The 19,548-nt window shown below is 41.2% G+C and overlaps 1 protein-coding gene across 1 annotated transcript in view; it reads right to left on the minus strand.

Moving 5' to 3' along the window:
- Positions 1–16,629, minus strand: part of LOC117677991 (hexokinase-1) — a 64,664-nt gene extending 48,035 nt beyond the window's left edge. Inside the window, exons 1-2 of the mRNA XM_034438636.3 lie at positions 15,901–16,629; positions 1,823–1,985 (exon numbers count right to left, since the gene is read on the minus strand). Of these exons, the coding sequence (XP_034294527.1) occupies positions 1,823–1,985; positions 15,901–15,963 (226 nt within the window). The 5' untranslated portion in view covers positions 15,964–16,629. The remainder of the gene's footprint in view (positions 1–1,822; positions 1,986–15,900) is intronic.
- Positions 16,630–19,548: the final 2,919 nt, after the last annotated feature.

Consider the following 19,548-nt stretch of genomic DNA (forward strand, 5'->3'; position numbering starts at 1 on the left):
CTATGGGGCTTGACTTTGAGAACACCCTGTATGCAATATATACTAATGAGCAGCCACATTCTCAGGAGAGATCTAATTCTGAAAGATGATGTGAGGATTTGGGGCATTTTTCTATTTAATTTTTAAGACATACAGTATATACGAACATGCACACACACTCCTGCAGCAGGGCCCAATCCGTGGGGGCTGGGAGAACTATAGGAGAACAAGATTTTGTGCCACCTCAACGGCCTTCTCAAAGGAGCACAAATCTGGTCATGATAAGCAACACTATTGTTGAGACTTGCTCTAGAAGAGTTTCTCTCTTATATAGATTCCAATTAAGCTGTTCCTATCTTGAACATATCCCCTGCAAATTATGTGTTCTTTTTATCTTAGTCAGGGATGTCAAACTCAAGGCCCACGGGCCTAATCCGGCCCACGGAATGCTTAGATCTGGCCCGCGGGCCCACCCTGGAAACAATGAGGGACCAGCCCGTGGTGCCTCTGCCAGCAAAAACGGGCTCCTGAGCTCCTTTTCCGGCTGCGATGGCGGCCATCGCAGCTGGAAAAGGAGCTCAGGAGCCCGTTTTCACTGGCAGTGCGCTCGGGGTGCCACAGGTGCCCCCGACATGAGTGACATCAAACAGGCCATGCCCACTCTGGCCAAGATCAAACATAACCCTGATGCGGCCCTCAATGAAATCGAGTTTGACACCCCTGTTCTACAGTTAAAAGATAAAGGTCCCCCTCGCACACACGTGCTAGTCGTCCCCGACTCTAGGGGGGCTGTGCTCATCTCCGTTTCAAAGCCAAATAGCCAGCACTGTCCAAAGACATCTCCGTGGTCATGTGGCTGGCATGACTCAACGCCAACCTTAAATATTTTTATTTGTTAATTGATTTTAGTTGGGGTGTTTTAAATTTATTGGGCCAAAATTTGTTTAATTCTTTTTTAAAAAATAATTTTAAATTTTTGTATGTGATGTTTTTATTCTTGGCTGTTCACCGCCCTGAGTCCAGTGGGAGAAGGGCAGTATAAAAATCTAATAAAATAAAATGATAAATAAATAAAATAAAGGCACACGGAATGCTGTTACCTTCCCACCAAAGTGGTCCCTATTTTTCTACTTGCATTTTTTACGTGCTTTCGAACAGCTAGGTTGGCAGAAGCTGGGACAAGTAACGGGAGCTCACCCCGTAACACGGCACTAGGGATGTTCTACAGGTACAGTAGTCCTAAACTAACAGCCACAATTGGCACAGAATTTCTGAGCTAAGCAAGATAGTTGCTGAGCCTATTTTGTTACCTTTTTGCTACAACTGTTAAGTGAATCTCTGCAGTTGTTAAGTGAATCATGCGGTCATTAAGTGAATCTGGCTTCCCCCATTGACTTTGCTTGTCAGAAGCTGGTTGGGATGGTTGCAATTGATTATCACATGATCCCAGGATCCTGCAGCTATTGTCAAATCGTGCACGTTAGTAAGCACCTGAATTCTGATCATGAGTCCCTGAGGATGCTGCAATGGTCGTAAGTGTGAGGAGCAGTCATAATTTTTTTTTGGGGGGGGGGGGATGACTCTGTAACTTCAAACGGTCACTAAACAAATGGTTGTAACTTATGTTTTGGTAAATAACATGTTCTATTAGACTGGAAAGTTTTTTATAGGGCTACTACTATTACATATTTTTTTCTTACAGTTTTATTCGCTTTAGGGTCACTATGGCCACAAATGGAATTAACAGATCTCACTATATTGGAAGGAACAATACTGGACTTGTTTTAGGAAACCATCTTCATTAACAATTTTAGCAGCACATCACAAGAATAGTACCCCTTACCTGAGCCATCAGGAATAGATCTTACAAAGGTAGGCAGCATCTTTACAGAGGCCGTTGGGTTAAAATCCCTAGAGAGGCCATTCTTCATTTCGCTCCTGAAGCGACCCATAATATCCAGCAAAGTTTCATCCGACAGCCGCATGGCGTATAAATACTTATCAATCTATATAGGAGGCAGAGAGAAACACAGACGATTCAAACCTTGTGTGATTTTGTTTCTGAACATAAGGTTGCTAAATCTTTTGTAAAATGCTGAAGTATGGCATGCTCTAGACCAGAGTGTCAAACTCAAAGACTGCAGGCCGCATTTGACCCGTGGGGTGTTTAGATCTGGCCCGCGGGGCCACCCTGCAAACAGCAAAGGACTGGCCCGCGGTGCTTCTGCCAGCAAAAATGGAGCTCGGGAGGGCCGCCGTTTTTGCTGGCAGAGGGTTGCAGGCAGCTGTCGCAGCCAAAAACGGAGCTCGGGAGCTCGTTTTTGCTGTCACGAATGCTCGGGCAGGTGCTCCCGACATGAGTGATGTTGAACTGGCCACGCCCCCCGTCCCCGAGGTCAAAAACAACCCTGATGCGGCCCTCAATGAAATCGAGTTTGACACCCCTACTCTAAACAAAATGCTTAGAGCAGGTAATATCCATTACAAATCTCTAATTCCATCAAAGAAACACTTATGCCCCCACCCCAGGAAAATAAAACACAATACACAAACAAGACCACCTTGCTTTTGAGTTCAGGAAATCCCTGAGCTGAGAAGAAGCAGCTCAAAATTATTCTCTTTGTAATGTAGATCTATCCTAATGCTAGAGGAATGATGAAACAGAGAGGTTCTCAGCTGAACGTAAACAAAAGAAGACATCTCTGTATTGGTTCTAAGAAGTTCAGATTTCTCTATCAACACCACCTTAAACTGAGTCCAGAAAACAAGAAGTAGGCAAAAAACACACATGACCACCAGTGGAACCTCCAATCAGAAGACAAAATTGAACACAGTGTTCTAGCTGAAATTTCTTTACAGACATTTCACAGAGTAAAGGCAGACCACGGGCTGATACCAGTGTGGGAAGAAAAATCCAATCCAGTTCCAGTCCAGGAGAAAATCACTGGGAATAAAATGGAGGCTGGCTACAAGGAAAGAAGCTCTCTGTTTATTTGGTTTCCAGAAACTTCAGGGACAGTAGCATGTTTCTGGGGTGGCTGACAAAATGGCTGAGTGAGTGGATGGATCTTTATAAGGTTTTGGGGTTTTGTGATTGAGATGCTTCAGGGGGTTGGGCAATGTAGTGAGCCTTGTGTCTTTTGCTATTCTAATGGTGGTAGGTAAATCCTATTATGTCCTAAAGGTCATGTCCTGTCCTTAGAATTTGGGGAGGGGATGTAAATTCATAATCCCATCAGCTCCAGCCTGGGGGAGCTGTGGCTGAAGGCGGTTTGTTGTGAATAGGCTGGCCTGGATTTCTGTAAATGGATACTGAATGGAATACTCCAGTTTTCTCAATAGATACAATAGTAACTCATTCATAAAAAGTAATCGTGTTTTCCTGATAATGGAGAGAAGTGAATAATTTTACCCTAAGAAAGGGTAGGAGAGGGGGGTGCTGACTTCCTATACCAGTGACCAAACTCAATTTTACAACGTTTTTACAATGGTCATGAAAAAAATCACCACAGTTGTAAAATGAATTAAATAGTTGATAAGCAAACCCATTCTTCCAAATGGGCATTTTTTGCTGGAAACTAGCAAAAAAAAAAAAAACATAGGAAACTGACAACAAAAATAGAAATCATTGTGATTGTGGGAGGCTGCAATCCATCCTAAATGTGAACTGTTTGTCAAGCATCTGAAACGAGATCGTAGGGAGGAAGACTTGTAACTCCAAGAACAGGTTGGAAGTAACTTTTTAAAGTGTGCCACAATTTGTATGGTCGTAAATTGGGACGAACTTTCCAGGTAGAGACATCACCATATCTCTTAATTCTTGTTGTAAATGTTAATCTAACCTTTCCCATAACCAATATGTAAGCAACAGGTGTTTCCTGCGCAATGGACAAGCGTGAAAATATCATCTCCTACATTCATGCGTAGCACCATCCTGGTTCATGGAGAGACTTGGAATTATAAATTACATGATGAGAAGCAGTTCTCCCTAAATGATTTATACTTAATTCCTGACAAGTATTTTAGACTTCAACTCACATCAGCCTCAAGTGGCTAGACAGATGACAAGGTTGGGCAGAGTACAGTATGACCCAAAATATCGGAAGGGAACCAAATGGCACATCTTTCATAGATACTATGAAGCAAATTAAAAGTAATAAAAGGTAGCATTCTGTGTAACCCAACAGCTAGAAATGAAGAAAGCCCCATTAATGCTAATTTGCTATTAATACAGTTATTCTCTGAAACACAGTAATTTTAGATATCATTTTAATCTTGATAAAGCATATTAATGATCAAGTCTTCCTTAACTTTTTTTAATCAATCTAATGGCTTCAACCAACATTTATCAGCCTTTTTAAAAACTTCGTTCTATCAGGGAGGATTAGATTTAAATCGAGTTGATTTAAATCATGATTTAAATCATGATTTAAATCACTAGTAAAAAGGCTTGATTTAAATCAACTCGATTTAAATCATAATTTTTAAAGAGCAACTGTCATCTCTGCTACTCCTTTGACCCACTGTTGACTCACCGATCGTCCCAGTGTTGCAGAATATACAGCCTCATGCTACATAACTAAGCTCCATTTCATGCTGAATAAACTAAATTATTTATGTATCTTAAATAGAAAACTATCTTAGGATAGATTTTTACCCCAAAAGTTTTTTTATTAAAATAAATTCGATAAAAATCAAAAAAATCCAATTTAAATAAAAAAAATCTGATTTTTTTTTAAAAAAATCATTGATTTTTATCCACCCTGCCTTCTATCCATGATCATGATCAAGAGGAACAAATTGTTCCTGATGTTGCATTTGCTAAAGAACATTGAACCGCTGTCCTTAACTGTTTGGCTAGACATAGGTAAAACCTACTAACTCTAACCAGTATTTCAAACAATAAAAATCGACATCTGGATGAAAAAAGAACTTAATTCCCCTACCAACTTTCTACAAATAATATCATGTTTAAGACATTTGATGCCAGGTGTTGTTCAGTCCAACATTCTCACCCAACAATTTGATTTTGAAATGCCCCATGTTTTTATTTAAGCATTTACTTTGTACTACCTTCTCCCATAGATTCCAGATGCTTAAGTAGTTTCCGATCAAACTATCAAATCAAATACAGACCCAAGCAGGTGCTCTCTTCTAGCACTTTCAGGCCCATGACACACATATCAAACAGCAAATCAATAAAAGCAGAACTAAAATAGTTATATAATTCAGGGATGGGTTCTTAATTTTTTTACTGTGGGCGTGGCTTATTTTGTGGGTGTGGCTTGGAGGTCATGTGACTAGGTGGGCGTGGCTAGCTGGTCAGAGTCATTTCTGGAAGGTCCTCGCACTTACAACCAGTCCTCGCACTTACGACCCGACTCATTTGTTTGCTTTTAACACTGATCAGCTGTAGGACGGCCCTTTGAAGCCCCGCGGCAAGAGTTTAAACAGTTTTTTTCCCTCTAGTCATCAGCTGGGACTCAGGAGGCAGCAATAGATTGGGGGTGGGACCAAATGAAAGGTAAGAATAACGTGGGGGGGGCGGGGGGCAGAGAACCAGTTCGGTGACATCATATCGTCACCGCTACCGGCTCGGCCGAACCGGACCGAACCGGGAGGAACCCACCACTGATGTAATTCCTTTGAAAATGTAAATGGATTGAAAATGGAAACCTGGTGGAGAAGAAATTGAGAACACTCTCACAGAGAAGCCCCTACCTTCTGTTGAAAGAAATGTCCATCTGGGTTCAGTTCCAAGTGGGGAGAAAGACACTGGGAACATGGAGACTGCTTGGAAAGATGGTTTAATGGTGAACAGGACCACATGGTTTGAGGTCCTGGGTAAAAAGAGCACATGGGTGAGAGAGGGAGAGATTTATACCCTCTGCTGGGCTTTGAACTTTGTAGGCTGTCTGTGCCCCAGGCCTAGTTGGATCTTGCTGGGTGATGATGTAATGAAGGGGCTTTGCGCAATTCCTATTATGACTTTGTTCTGTTTTGGATCTTGAGTGAGGGCTAATCCTATCATGTCCTGAGAGCCGTGTGTCTTTTGTGTTGTAAATAAACTGGCCCAGTTTTTTGTCTTGTAAATAACCAAAGTATCTGCTGGGGGCAGGGACCTGGGGCTGAGTTTCTGTCTTAAGATTTCTATCTCTCTTTTAGGAGAAATATTCTGCCTTTTAAATATTTCCTAGAATATTTCATTTTCCTAGGAGAGGGATGGGTGCTAGCTTCCTACACTTCAATACAGGGAAGAGATCTCTAAAATGTAATCCAGCAAGAGGATAAGGTAGCTCTTGAGAAACTGAGGCTGAAATTTGCAATACGGTAATTAATATTATTCAAAAAATGGACCAGGAGTCTGAGTATCTATCCTAAATCTGGCCTGTGCTACAAGGATTTGGAGGGAGCAGTAGGAAAGCAAAAGTCAGAAATACTTTTCCATGCATGCTCAACTTATTTGCAGTTTGCTTCCCTACAATTCTATTTATATTAAGCTAATATAAATTCCCTTGGGGGTTGGGGAATTCTGGAAGCTTAAATCCATCCATCTAAAGGTGGCCATAGCTGAGAAACACTGGAATAAGTAGTTGCTTTGAAGGCATTAGCAAAATGATTTTCATTACAATGCATGCAGAGATCAAGATGCAAAGGCTCACTAAGGAACTGCACTTTAGCAGGATTACCTGCCTGGTTAGAGAAAAAATTGTGCTATCATAGCACTGTATCCCCAAATGCAGCACCTGGCATCCCTCCAAGAAAGGACTAGAGGCTGTCTGCCAGCATGAAAGGCAGAGAAGGTTTTTAAGCTAACTAGACCCATGCCTTTAAATGTGATGTCATTCACAACGGATCAATCTGAAATAAATCTGTCCACAAATCTAGGACAGATTTGTGGCAAGAGAACGCAAGGGATGGCACACAGACCCTTAACTATTTCAAGTTAAATTCAAGAGGTCCTACCAGGTTCCTGAGTTCACAAGGGAAGAATTTTGTTCATTGTTCACTACAAATATATATAATTCTCTGTTGTAATTTATCTGGGACAGAATTGAAAGCATTATGCAACTTTTTGCACAACCAGCCCAGTTTTAATCTTGAGGAATGCAAAATTACAGAAGCATCAGTGGAAGCATATTTTACATGGCAGCAAGCTTGGCATTTTGCAATCATCAGCATTAACGACGTCGTTTTAGACCAAATACACCTGTCACCAAATTTATTCCAACTACTGTTACAGAGAGGTAGAACTGAAGCTACAAACACTGGAACAAGCACAATTTAAAAATATATTTCTCTTCTTTTTCTCCTTTCCAGGATTTCTCTATCCCTTAAGGAAGACTTCTTAGGAATCTGAAAGCTTACATACTGTTAAATTAACAACTCGTTAACTTAATAAAAGAATTGCCTTCCTGTAGATTCTTTTTTTCCCCTGCTTTTGCTTTTTATTCCTTACATTAAACTTTAAAGCCTATTTATGTAGGCTGTTGGCTGATTGTAGCTTGCCTATTATTATCGTGTTTTCCCAAAAATAAGACCCTGTCTTATATTTTTTTTTGAACCCTGAAATAAGTGCTTGGCCTTATTGCCATGCGCTCAAAAGCCCAATTGGGTTTATTATCAGGTGATGTCTTATTTTGGGGGAAACAGGGTACATTACATCAACAAAGATTAAAATCCTGGAATCCAAGCATGTATCCACTGATTTGTGTTGCAACAGTGAAATCAAATCAAAATGTAACTGTGCAATTAACTGACTTTGCTGCGGGGAAAAATAATTCATCTATTTCCAATTTACTAGACACTAAGTGTTTGGAATGCCACTTTTTAGAATTTATTTTAGGAATCTATTTGGCTCAGTAACTCATGCCCAAAACATCACCTTGCCAAATGTTTTATATTTGGTCTATAATTGAAATACTCCTCTACCAATGACAATGCATTTACCCTTCTGCTCACAGTGAACACCAAGCTTCCAACCTAACTGTCAAATGATTCTCTTTTAATCCAATTAGGAGGCACAAACTAATAAATAAATGATGCTTGTTTTAAAATGATGGGGAAAGAAGAATCAAAGTATTATAAGGTTTGGAGTAGATGGTATGAATGGTTGAAACATAAGGAAATAAGTTAAATGAATGAAGAAAGGAGGGGGGAAATGTATATGATCTTTTGTTAGTAAAGAAGAAATGATATAAAGTAGAAAATGAACGTCAAATAAGTAAATACTTAAATATTTGTAAATATTGATGTATAGAAAGAGCAGACCGCTGTGTATAGATGAAAGAAAAGTGATATTTTTCTTTTTTGTGTTACTTTTTGTTGTATGTATGTTTGATTTTTAATGTGTTTAAAATAAAAAACTTTTTAAAATTTAAAAAAAAATAAAAAAATAAAATGAAGGCACCTTTGTAACTAAATCATGACAACTGAGAATGCACCCGAACTAGAAAAAAACTTGACTTTTTGTTTTTAATGAAATAACATCTCTTTCTTTAACAATTCAGCCATGCCACTGAGATGGTATAGGGCAGAGTTATCAAACTCAAGGCCCGGGGGATGGATCCGGCCACAGGGTGCTTAGTTCTGGCCTGCGGGGGCCGCCCAGGAAACAGTAAAGGACTGGCCTGTGGTGCCTTTGCCAGTGAAAACGGAGCTCGGGAAGGCCGCACGCAGCCCTCCCGAGCTCCGTTTTCACTGGCAGAGGGTTGCAAGAGGTGGTTGCAGCCAAAAATGGAACTCCTGAGAGCCACTGACAGCCCTACTGAGCTCAATTTTCACTGGCAGAGGGTTGGAGGCCATCGCAGCTGAAAACGGATGTCTGGAATCCCGTTTTCGCTGGCAGAGCACTCGGGCCACCACAGGCATCCCCAAGACGAGTGACGTCAAGCTGGCCACACCCACCCTGGCCATGCCCCCCCCGCGAGGTCAAACACAACCCTGATGCGGCCCTCAATGAAATCGAGTTTGACACCCCTACTCTAGACAAAATGCTTAAAGCAGGTAATATTCATTACAAATCTCCAATTTCATCAATGAAACACTTATGCCCCACCCCAGGAAAATAAACACAATATACAAACAAGACCACCTTGCTTTTGAGTTCAGGAAATCCCTGAGCGTGAAATTGAGTTTGATGTTCCAATATGAGATTTTAGAAACCTTCAGAATTTTAAATTGTCAAGAGTAAATTTTGAAGATTGATGGTAAACTTCAAACTTAAGAAAACTGAGAAGGCAAGGAGAGATAAGAGGAAAATAAATATCCAATATTGTCAATTATTTCCAATGTTTGATGCAAACAATTATTTAAGATGGGAGAAAATCCTAAAGCTTTATAGCTTGGAAGTAGTAGATTGGAAAGTGTTGTTCTTTAAAAAAACAAGGCTATGACAAACTTTCTTCCATATTGTTGCCAAGAAGAAAACAAGGATATGTCCATGATGTGACTGGGAATTGAGCTCAACTCCAGAGAGACTACATCTGACACATAAATAGCCAACATAATCATTGGGTACAACTTTCCTGAAAAAGACAGTTGGTCATTTGGAGTTTAAGTAACTTGTTACACAGCTAACTAAAATTAGAGAAGGCTGTATGACTCACTTGTCTTTGTATTGCCATAGGAACCTTACTGGCCTTACCTCCAGTACAGGTGAAACCACCAGATAAGGCAGTGACTTGGCTATTTGTATTTCAGACAAAAAGTGCTTGAAGTCTGTTGTGTATCAGCTTACATACTGTGTTCCACCATCCCTGAATGCAGGGAGAAAAGTAACACTAACTTGCATCAGTTAGTTAAAGCCAAAACTAACCCATAGGATTTTTGTTGTGCACTGATACATGCATTTCTAAATGTAACCGGTTTGAAGAAATACTATTTGCATATTTTTGCTCCAGCTTGGAAGAGTTTATTAGCACAATTAAAATTCAAATAATTGTCTAGATGGGCCAGGATCTACAGTTCTCACAGAAAAGAATATTGAAAATGCAAGATTCTTTTTACAGCAGCTTTTAATTAAATCAAGGGCATATCTAGGTTAATTTTATTTATTTGAATGCCACATCCATTGCTGAAAATCTTTTAGGAGCACACAGTAGAATGAGTTCAAAATAGATTTTATCTTACGTTATTTTGTGGTGTCAAATATACAGGGTTAAACTTCAAAAGTTAAGGACAGGCACATACATACAAGCAAGATTTGACCTAAGGAAACACAGTCAGGATACACAAGATCAATGTAAGGAACAAATTCAGTATTCTTAACGCATGTTAAAAAAAAAAAAAGAGTCCAAGAGCTTGGGGAAATATAAGAGACATAATTAAAACTGAAGTGGGGAAAAATATTCCACAAATTTCAAAGAAGAAAAGATGAAAGTCTTATAAGAATAAGCTATCTTGATAGCCCAAGATAGGAGATAAAAGCTTTAGGCAACAAGAAGAATTTATGATGACTGAACCCAAACTGGTTTAACTCTAGGCAAAAAACGTTATCAACTAACTTGCTTAGTAAACTCAGTTGACGAGTTTAAAAAAATGTGCTGGAGAAATAAAAAGAAGTTTAATCCTCGGAGAGCAGGCAACAATAGACAAGATCATGAAGGAAAGGACATTTCTAGGGAGGGGAAAGGGCCAGTGTAATTCAAGCAATGGTTTTCCCCTGATAACTATGTGAAAAGAAGATACTAAAAAAGAACAAGAGAAGGAATACAGACCAAATTATGGATCTGGAGATGGGTATTAAAGTACCATGGACCACAAGAATTTATCCTGGAACAAATAAAGGTTGTCTATTCCCTAGAGATGATGAACATCAACAAGCAGAAACTCATATAAGGTCACATGTGATATAAGCAGATGATGGACTAGGGAAAAAAATAGTACTTGGGAAAGGTGAAGAAACATAGAAAGGGAAGACAATCTACAATTAAATGGATTAAAGCGAAGGTCACAGTTAGGTGTTGCAGGTAGTGGTCAACTTAAACCATGTTTAGAGACAGTTCGAAATTACAACAGCTCTGAAAAAAGTGACTTATGACTGATTTTCACACCTATGACCATTACAGCATTCTCAGGGGATCAAAAAAATGGGGCAAAACTCACTTAACAACTGCCTTGTTTAGCACTGAAAATGTTGGGCTCAATTATGGTTGTAAATCGAGAAGTACCTATATCTTATTGCTCCATAGTTTGCCCCACATACTTTGTTGCCTTGGCTACATGGTCAAATGGTCTTAATGCAGAATATCTACTGTATATATGCACTTTGTTTATTTTCTTGTCTGAAGAAGCTATTTGGGAAACTCCAAAAAACGTACATGTGTGTAACATAAAACCAATGACTTGCATTGATGTAAACTCTTTATTTGCAGTTTATTTACAGCACCCAACTGAACAGCATTTTCTAGTTGCACCTAACAATCAACATTCACACTCTGAAATATCAGTTGGCCATCCAAATGCATGGAAGTATCATCACTGAAATCCATACAGAAATTGAAATTCCATTTGGCCCATCTCTTTGCAAACATTACAACTTTTCTAAATACAAGAGAAGAACAGGGAAACATTATGACTCTTATCTGTCTATACCATCTACTGACTCTACACAGTGCTGCCAAGTTATAAGGCAATCTTGGGACAAACTCTAGGTTGTGCCTTGATCCAGTTCAGCTGCCACGTGAAACATGAACACACCAAAGTATTTGGAGAGTATCAAACTGCTGGGATGTTCCAACCCTTTCAAGCTCCCCAAGATGGACAGCAAAAAAAATCTTCAGCTGCCATCTGGAAAAGAAAACTGTACTTGAAAACCCTCAACCATCCAAAAAGAATCACTATTTATCTATCCTAAATAAAACCTGGACATCTGAGTCAGATGAGATTCCAACAAAAATGGAAGAATGCTACATCTACTGCAACCAGATTTTGCCCAAAGAAGCTGAAACACTCAAGATGGTATTTACCAATTTCTACCATCATAGGATAGGATAGGATAGGATAGCTGGAAGGGTCCTTGGAGGCCTTCTATTCCAGCCCCCCAATCCCCCCCCGCCCCAAGCAGGAGAACCTATACCAGTGATGGCTAACCTTTTTGGCACCAAGTGCCCAAAGCGTGCACATGCACACCCATAATGCAATGCGCATGCGACCTCCCCCCACCTGCCCCACCCCCCCATGCATGCACACACAACCCCGTGTGCGCCGTTCTCCGCGCATGCGTGTGCATCTCCTGCATGCACCCCGCCCCCCACGCATGTGCAGCAGTGACCCAAAAACCAGCTGGCCAGCGGGAGGCACGCACACATCCGCAGTGGAGCTGAGCTGGGGCAATGGCTTGCGTGCCCACAGAGAGGGGTGGCATACATGCCATAGGTTCGCCATCACGGACCTATACTATTTCAGGTAAGCAATTGTCTAGACTCTTCTTAAAAACATCCAGTGATGAAGTGCCCTCATTCCTGAAAGCAAGCTGTTCCACTGGTTAATTGTCCTCACTGTTAGGAAGTTTCTCCTTAACGACAAAGTGGAATTTACTACAGGCCAGTTACAACTTGTACATGCTCAATCTAGATTTTGTAAAAGTTTTTTAAGTCCTTGTTTCACTTAGGAGATTTACAGACAGACTTTTGTGATTGAGGAATTGCAAATAAAGGCAACAATTTTAAAGCAGCAGCTAACTATTTTGTTAAAAGTAAATAACTATTTACTTATTTGGCAGGAGTACAGCATACTGACAATTCTTCCATCTACAATGGGACTATGGGTAGCAACTGTCAGAATTTAAGCAAACATTAGTGCTCAAGAAATAGTTTCTTTCCAGGTTTTTTGAATCAATTTGTGTCCCATGTCTATCTCATCTGGGCTCCTCTATGACTCCCTAATTCAAGTGGCTTTCTTATTATATTGGCTTAAAAACATCAATGTTCTCATTTGTCTGCATTTTTAATCAACCATATACTTCTGTGCAACATAAAACAAAAAAAATCATGTTGTAGGAAGAAAAATCCATCTGGTTCAGTTCCAAGCTGGGAGAAAGGCACTGGATATAAAATGGAGGCTGATTGGTAGGAAAGTTTATTGATGAGCAAGAACCACAGCCTGCAGTTTTGGACAGCTGACAAATTAGCTTGATGAGTGCAAGGATTTTTAAACAATTTCTGAAATGCTGCAGGGATTGTGCAATGTGTTTCCCTGAAAATAAGACCCTGTCTTATATTTTTTTGAATCCTGAAATAAGTGCTTGGCTTCATTGCCATGCGCTCAAAAGCCCGATTGGGCTTATTATCAGGGGGTGTCTTATTTTGGGGAAAACAGGTAGTGAGCCTAATGTCTTTTGCTATTCTAATGGTGGTGGGTTAATCTTATTATGTCCTAAAAGGTCATGTCCTGTCCTTAGAAACTGGGTGGGGGAAGGATGTAAATTTTAATCCGATCCCCCAGGATTTCTTAATGGGTCCAACATCACCATCTCTAAAGATTTCTGCTGGAGGCTGTTTTACTATACAGGAAATTGGGGCTGCTTTCTGCCTCTAAGAGCATGTTTCTCCATTTCTCCTTTTGGGGAAATATAATATTCTGCCTCTTTTAATATTTCCCAAAATATTTTATTCTTCTAGAAGGGGGTGGATTCCCATAATGTCATAAATAGCTAATTCTTTTTCTTATGAAGAATTCTGGAACATTAAGGGGTTGTCTCAACATCAACTATCAAAATTGGACTTGCTTTCATCTTTCTTTGTTTCAATGGAGTTCATCATGTTGTTAATTTCTGTCTAAACATAAATATTAAGTTTGAAAACCATCGTTTATGGCTTAGCACTGACATATAAATCACTCACTCTAATGTATTCAGAAAACCATGATCAAAACAAACAAACCATAGCTTAGTATAATGTATTACCCCAACTTCTCTCTCTCTTTCTCACACATACACACACACACTAGAGTCATAAGTTATCACAGTCATCTAATATTGATCATCTAAAACTTCTCCATCTAGAATAAGAATTAACTTTTCCAACAAGGTAGCAAAATATAAGAATTCTGAATATACACAGGACCTCTAATAACTAAGACCTGCTTTATATTTTATGAAGCATCGTGGTTCTTTTCAATATTCTTTGTTGGAAGACAGATGATTTATTTTAAAGTAGTATTACTTTACTACTTTATTATTACTACTTTTACAGTATTATTTTTAGTTTAAAGTTTAAAGTTTTCAATTCAAAACAGCTAAATGCAAAGTATTATTTTACCTATTATTTTAGTACTAATACCAATTATTTTTCTTAGTATTAAAAGGAGAGATGTTCGTTCTCCTAGAAAAAAAAATCCACCAATATTTTATCACAGCAGATGAAATCATTGTTTTTCTGCATATTCACAGTTAGCTTCACTTACTTTAAAGTATTGGCTATGTTTTGTGAGATAGCAGGAGCAGAAACATGAAAAAGGTGATATAGGTATTTTTAATAAAGCAAAAAATGGAATCCAAAGGAATCTGGTAGTTTCTTTTCTAACTAGCAACTTTTACTAAAAGGCAAAAAGGTCATAACCTTCAGCTGACTGTCTGCTGCCATACTCTCCTCCTACAAGGAAACCAGGAAGAAGGTATTTCTGTACAATGTACAAATAACACGCAGAAGAAAGTGGCTCCCCACCCTGGTCATAAACTATTTCCTCAGTTACTGCCATTGCTGTCTGTGTATGTTTTCCTTATTGCAAGAGCTACACGTTACCATTTAGAAAAAAAAATCTTATGATCTCCAAAGTGGGTCTCAATCTCATATTAAAATCCTTATCCTCTTAATAGAATGTGACTGACACAAAACACATTAAATATCAGATTAAAGTCACCGGTAATTAATAAAACTATGCTTTGAGTTCATAGGCAATCTTTTTTTGCAAGTCACAATATAGCAATGGATCACTTCCTTTTCTTAAGTAATCGTAAACACTTCCTTCCAATACAGAACTGCTCACCTTCCATTCCTAATAAAATACAGTCTGCAAAGCCTGCAGTGCCCTATAACACTGAGAAAACTAAAAATTAAAATTAATTTAAAAAAAAAAAAAAAGCTTGGCCCTGCAACCTGAACCCGATTTCCTGACTCCATCCAAGAGTCAGGAAATAATTTTGCACAATTTTTTAGGACTACAGTATTTTGAGTCCTCCGAGACAACTTTCAGGTAATTATTACAAGAGCTGCAGAAGAGGTCTACATTTTTCCCCATTATTATTTTTTTAATCCAACGATCTCCATCCGGCCTTTGGTGGCTTTATTTCAGGGGGGAGGGCTTTTGTGGGTTCCCCACAAGTGAACCCCAGAATCATTTAAGGAGGTGACCAAAAATTTGAGGCACGTGCCCAAGAGCCACCCTTGGGGGGGGGGGAGATGCAGCCGCCTCCAAAGTCTCGCTTTTGCTAGATATGAGAGGAATTTATCATTGCGGGGGGGTTTCACTCAAACCTGCCTCGGCAGCCAGCCCTCCCCCACCCCCACCCCCAATGCCCATGCATTGATTTTTGCACACGAGGAGGCAACCCTTAGGCCCTGAATCCTCCGTCCCTCGTGGACGATTCTCTCGGCAAGTTCCGCCCTGAGCAGGGAGGGGGAAACCATGAAGGCGGCGTTGGACTCCCCGCCGCTATGACACCTACATTCCCCCCACCCACCCTTTCAAGGACATTGCAGCGGGCTGCTTCTTTCGGCTGCTCCGCGACCCCGAAAAGCGACGGGAGCCCATTTCCCCAGGTGCAAAAAAAAACCAAACAAAAAAAGCAAGCCCAGGCAGGTGTGCGCGCAAGAGAGAGAGGAATGCGCCGTTGCGCGCGGCATTTCCCGCGCCCAGGCCCCGCGGAGCTGCGACCTCGCGCGACCTTTATATATATATATATATATGTATATATATTACCTTTTTGACCTGGTCATCCTTTAACTCGGTGAAGTAATAGGCCAGCAGCTGTGCGGCGATCATCCTGCAAAGCGGAGGGTCCGGCTTAGCCGGACAGGCAGCCCCCGAGAGAAGGAAGGCAACCTCCCCAAAAAAAGCTGGGCCGGAGAGGATGGAGAAAGGAGGCGCGCCGCTTTCCCGGCTCTCTGAGAAGGGGGGGGATTGGCGGGAAGGAAAAACCAACAACAACAACAAAAAGACCCCAGCGGTCCCGTCTTCAACCCCGCCGGGGGGAAAAAAATTAAATAAATAAAAAGGATGCTCCTTTTCTCTCTGCTTTTCCTCCACGCGAGAGTGACTAAGTGGAAAAACCTGCCCCCTTCCTACGCTGCCATTGGCTGAGCCGCGGAGAGATGGCCAGGCAAGGGCTGGCAAAGAAGCCTCGCCGGCTGCCGGCCGCCTCCTTCTCGCTCAGCAGGAAGGGGAGGAGGGCCCTCCGGCCATCCCCACCCCACCACCCCCAAAAAAGGGATCCCTTTCCCGCACGTCCCCCACGTCCGCTAAGCCTTTCCCGGAGAAATCTCGCTTCCAGCTCCCCAGGGAAAGGAGGGTTTTTGATTTTGAGCCGCCAAGCAGAGAGGCGTTTTCTCGCTCTCCTCTGCGCCCTTTCCCCGCTCCGGAAAGAAGCCAGGCCGGCGCGTAAAAACGCGCCTCCTTGAACAAACTCGCGGGTGGAAAACACACACCCTGGCGCGTTTCTGGATCCTTGGATCTACCAACGGTGGTGGTGGGGGGGGAAATACGGGAGAGCCTTTGAGAAGGAGGAAAAAAACGTGCCAAAAACGGACCCTCCCCCGACCTTGGGGTTGCCAGAAATGGTGTAGGGTCTCCTGCTTAGGCGGAGTGGGGGGTGGGGTTGGACTAGATGACCTACAAGGTCCCTTCCAAGTCTGTTAATCTATTGTCTGAGGTGGCCTCTTGCACAGGGGCTTTGGATGGGGATCCTTGGCGCGCGCTTTTGGTCCCTTGGGGAGAAGCAGGGGAAATCAGACGCCTTGGGAGCCTGGAGGAAAGGCGGAGTAAAAATCTTAAAAATAAATATAATATAATCTTATATAAGATTATATTATATTTATCTTAAAATAAATATAAAAATCAGGTATGTTTTTTTCTCTATGATACCCTCTTTTTTATCTTTTGTGTAAGCTGTACATACGAGTAATGCTCGCGTACTTTTATTACTCATATATATCCCCTTGACTGTAATAAATTGTTCCTTACTGTTCCTTAAAATGTTGCCCACGGATAATTTGCTAGCTCTGTAAAGATGCGGGCCTATCCACTCCCTATCTATCACATCTATCACATTTGCCTCCCATCTTTGGAGGCAGACATCCACAGATTTCAACCCACAAGTGTTTTGATGCAGGCAACAATCTGCTGTGTCATAGCAGCGATACTGACTTGTAAGTATCTTTTCTGGCTAACATGATTTATTATAAAGCTATCTGGAATAGCTGCTTATGAAATCGCATGCCTTATTAAAAGGCATGTACTTTCATCAGCAGCAATTCCGGATAGCTTAGTATGTCTTTTAACAAAAGGTGTTGGTTAGAAAAGGTGCTACCAGGCACCTGTTGTTTTTTTTACCGCCTTAGACTAACATCTCCTGTTATTGTTCCTCTAGAGAGGATTTCTTAGCCCTGAGCTAAACAAAATGAGTTGTGATTTTGCATTCGTTTTCACACTCTCAATTTAAGATGCGCCATTAGCTTTCCAGAGCGTTGCATGAGGACCGTGCAACTTATTTTTCCCAATTTGATTTGGTTTTGGAAACCCAAGAAAAAGCACGTATTCTACATGCTTCGGGCTTCTGAAGAAATGCATTTTTGCTCTGATTTTTGCCCCTCTGCCACTGCTGGGTGGGAAAAAAAATCACACAATCTGCTGCCTCTCCCGCAAATAAGCATGGATCAATGTGTACCAAAGTGCCACCATTCGTGCCACAGAGGATCACTGCTCTCTATTTTTTTATTTTTTTATTTATTTATATGCCGCCCTTCTCCGGAGACTCAGGGCAGTTTACAATGCGTTAAGCAATAGCCTTCATACTTTTGTATATTTTATACAAAGTCAGCTTATTGCCCCCACAATCCGGGTCCTCATTTTACCTACCTTAGAAAGGACGGAAGGCTGAGTCGACCTTGAGTCTGGTGAGATTTGAACTTGCAGTAATTGCAGGCAGCTGATGTTAATAACATTTTGCTTTAGCACTACTGTGCAAGATTTAAACAACAATTTTTTAAAAACACTGAAGACACCTAAGCGTATAGTGGGATTAACATGCACTATAGTTGAATTTTCTGTCCTTAACATCTGTGCAACTGAGTTGTAGAAATTACATTAATTGTGAGATTTCTGTTTCTGGCTTTTGCTGCTACTGTATAAAAGACTAGTTTTTAAGGCCAGAACAATAAAGTGTAGGGGTGACATCAGTGGTAAAATCCAGCAGGTTCTGACAGGTTCTGGAGAACCAGTAGCGGAAATTTTGAGTAGTTCGGAGAATCGGCAAATACCACACCTCTGGCTAGCCCCAGAGTGGGGTGGGAATGGGGATTTTGCAGTATCCTTCCCCTGGCGTGGGGTGGGAATGGAGATTTTGCAGTATCTTCCCCTGCCACGCCCACCAAGCCACGCCACACCACGCCCACCAAGCCACACCCACAGAACCGGTAGTTAAAAAAAATTGGATTTCACCACTGGGTGACGTCCTATTTTTTTTCCCTTGGATTAACATATATATTTGTATTGATCACTTTTGATATGATCAAATGACTAAATAAAGTTTCTATTCAATTTGTCTATGGAAATGCATTCAAGAGGCACTCCTTATTTCTCAGGCAACGGACAGTATTGCCCAATTCAAGTATTTTCTTTAATGATGCAGTTAATGTTTAATAGCTGCTGGACCACATTCCTGTGCTCCCTCCTCTCCTAAGAGGACCAACTGCCAGCCTTTGATGGCCTCAGTGCAAAGAAAGAACAAGGCAATTGCCATTCGGGTTCTAATCTAAAGAGCAAGGGAAAAGAAACCCTAAGCACGAGAAAGAACGGTACCATTTCAGATTGCCAATAGGAGCACAAGTGACAAAAAATATTCTCCCATATTCCCCAGACCGGTGGCCTCTTAAGATCTTGTTTCCTAGATCAGTGGGCACCAACTGGTGGTCCGTGAACCACTGGTGGTCTGCAAGAAAATTTTGGTGGTCCGCAGAAAAATTATTTGCATTTTTTATATTGCACTAAATCAGGGGTCCTGAAACTACGGCCCCTGGGACAAATACGTGCAATGAACTTTTGTGTTGCTGCAGAGAGTCTCCCCCTTCGGGATCTTTTTTTGTGGGTCGGAGCAAGGTAGAAATTCCAACTTGAGATCTGCTTCAGCCTCCTGGTGCGGGGCTTTGCTGAAGCACCACTGGTGGCAAAGAGCCAGAGGGCCTTGTTCCACTGGGACTGCATCATGGCCTGGAACTGGCTGACCATCTCAGCCCGCTGAGCCTCCAGGTGCCGGTACCTGGCCTTGCACTCCCCAGGTCTTCTCTCTGCTTGGAAAGCCTATGCTCGTAGTCCTCAATGAGGTGCTTCTGCTGAGCCTTCTTCTTGGTCAGA

The sequence above is a fragment of the Pantherophis guttatus genome, chromosome 6 (assembly GCF_059756535.1).
Source record: "Pantherophis guttatus breed Tessera chromosome 6, ASM5975653v1, whole genome shotgun sequence".
Lineage (NCBI taxonomy): Eukaryota > Metazoa > Chordata > Lepidosauria > Squamata > Colubridae > Pantherophis > Pantherophis guttatus.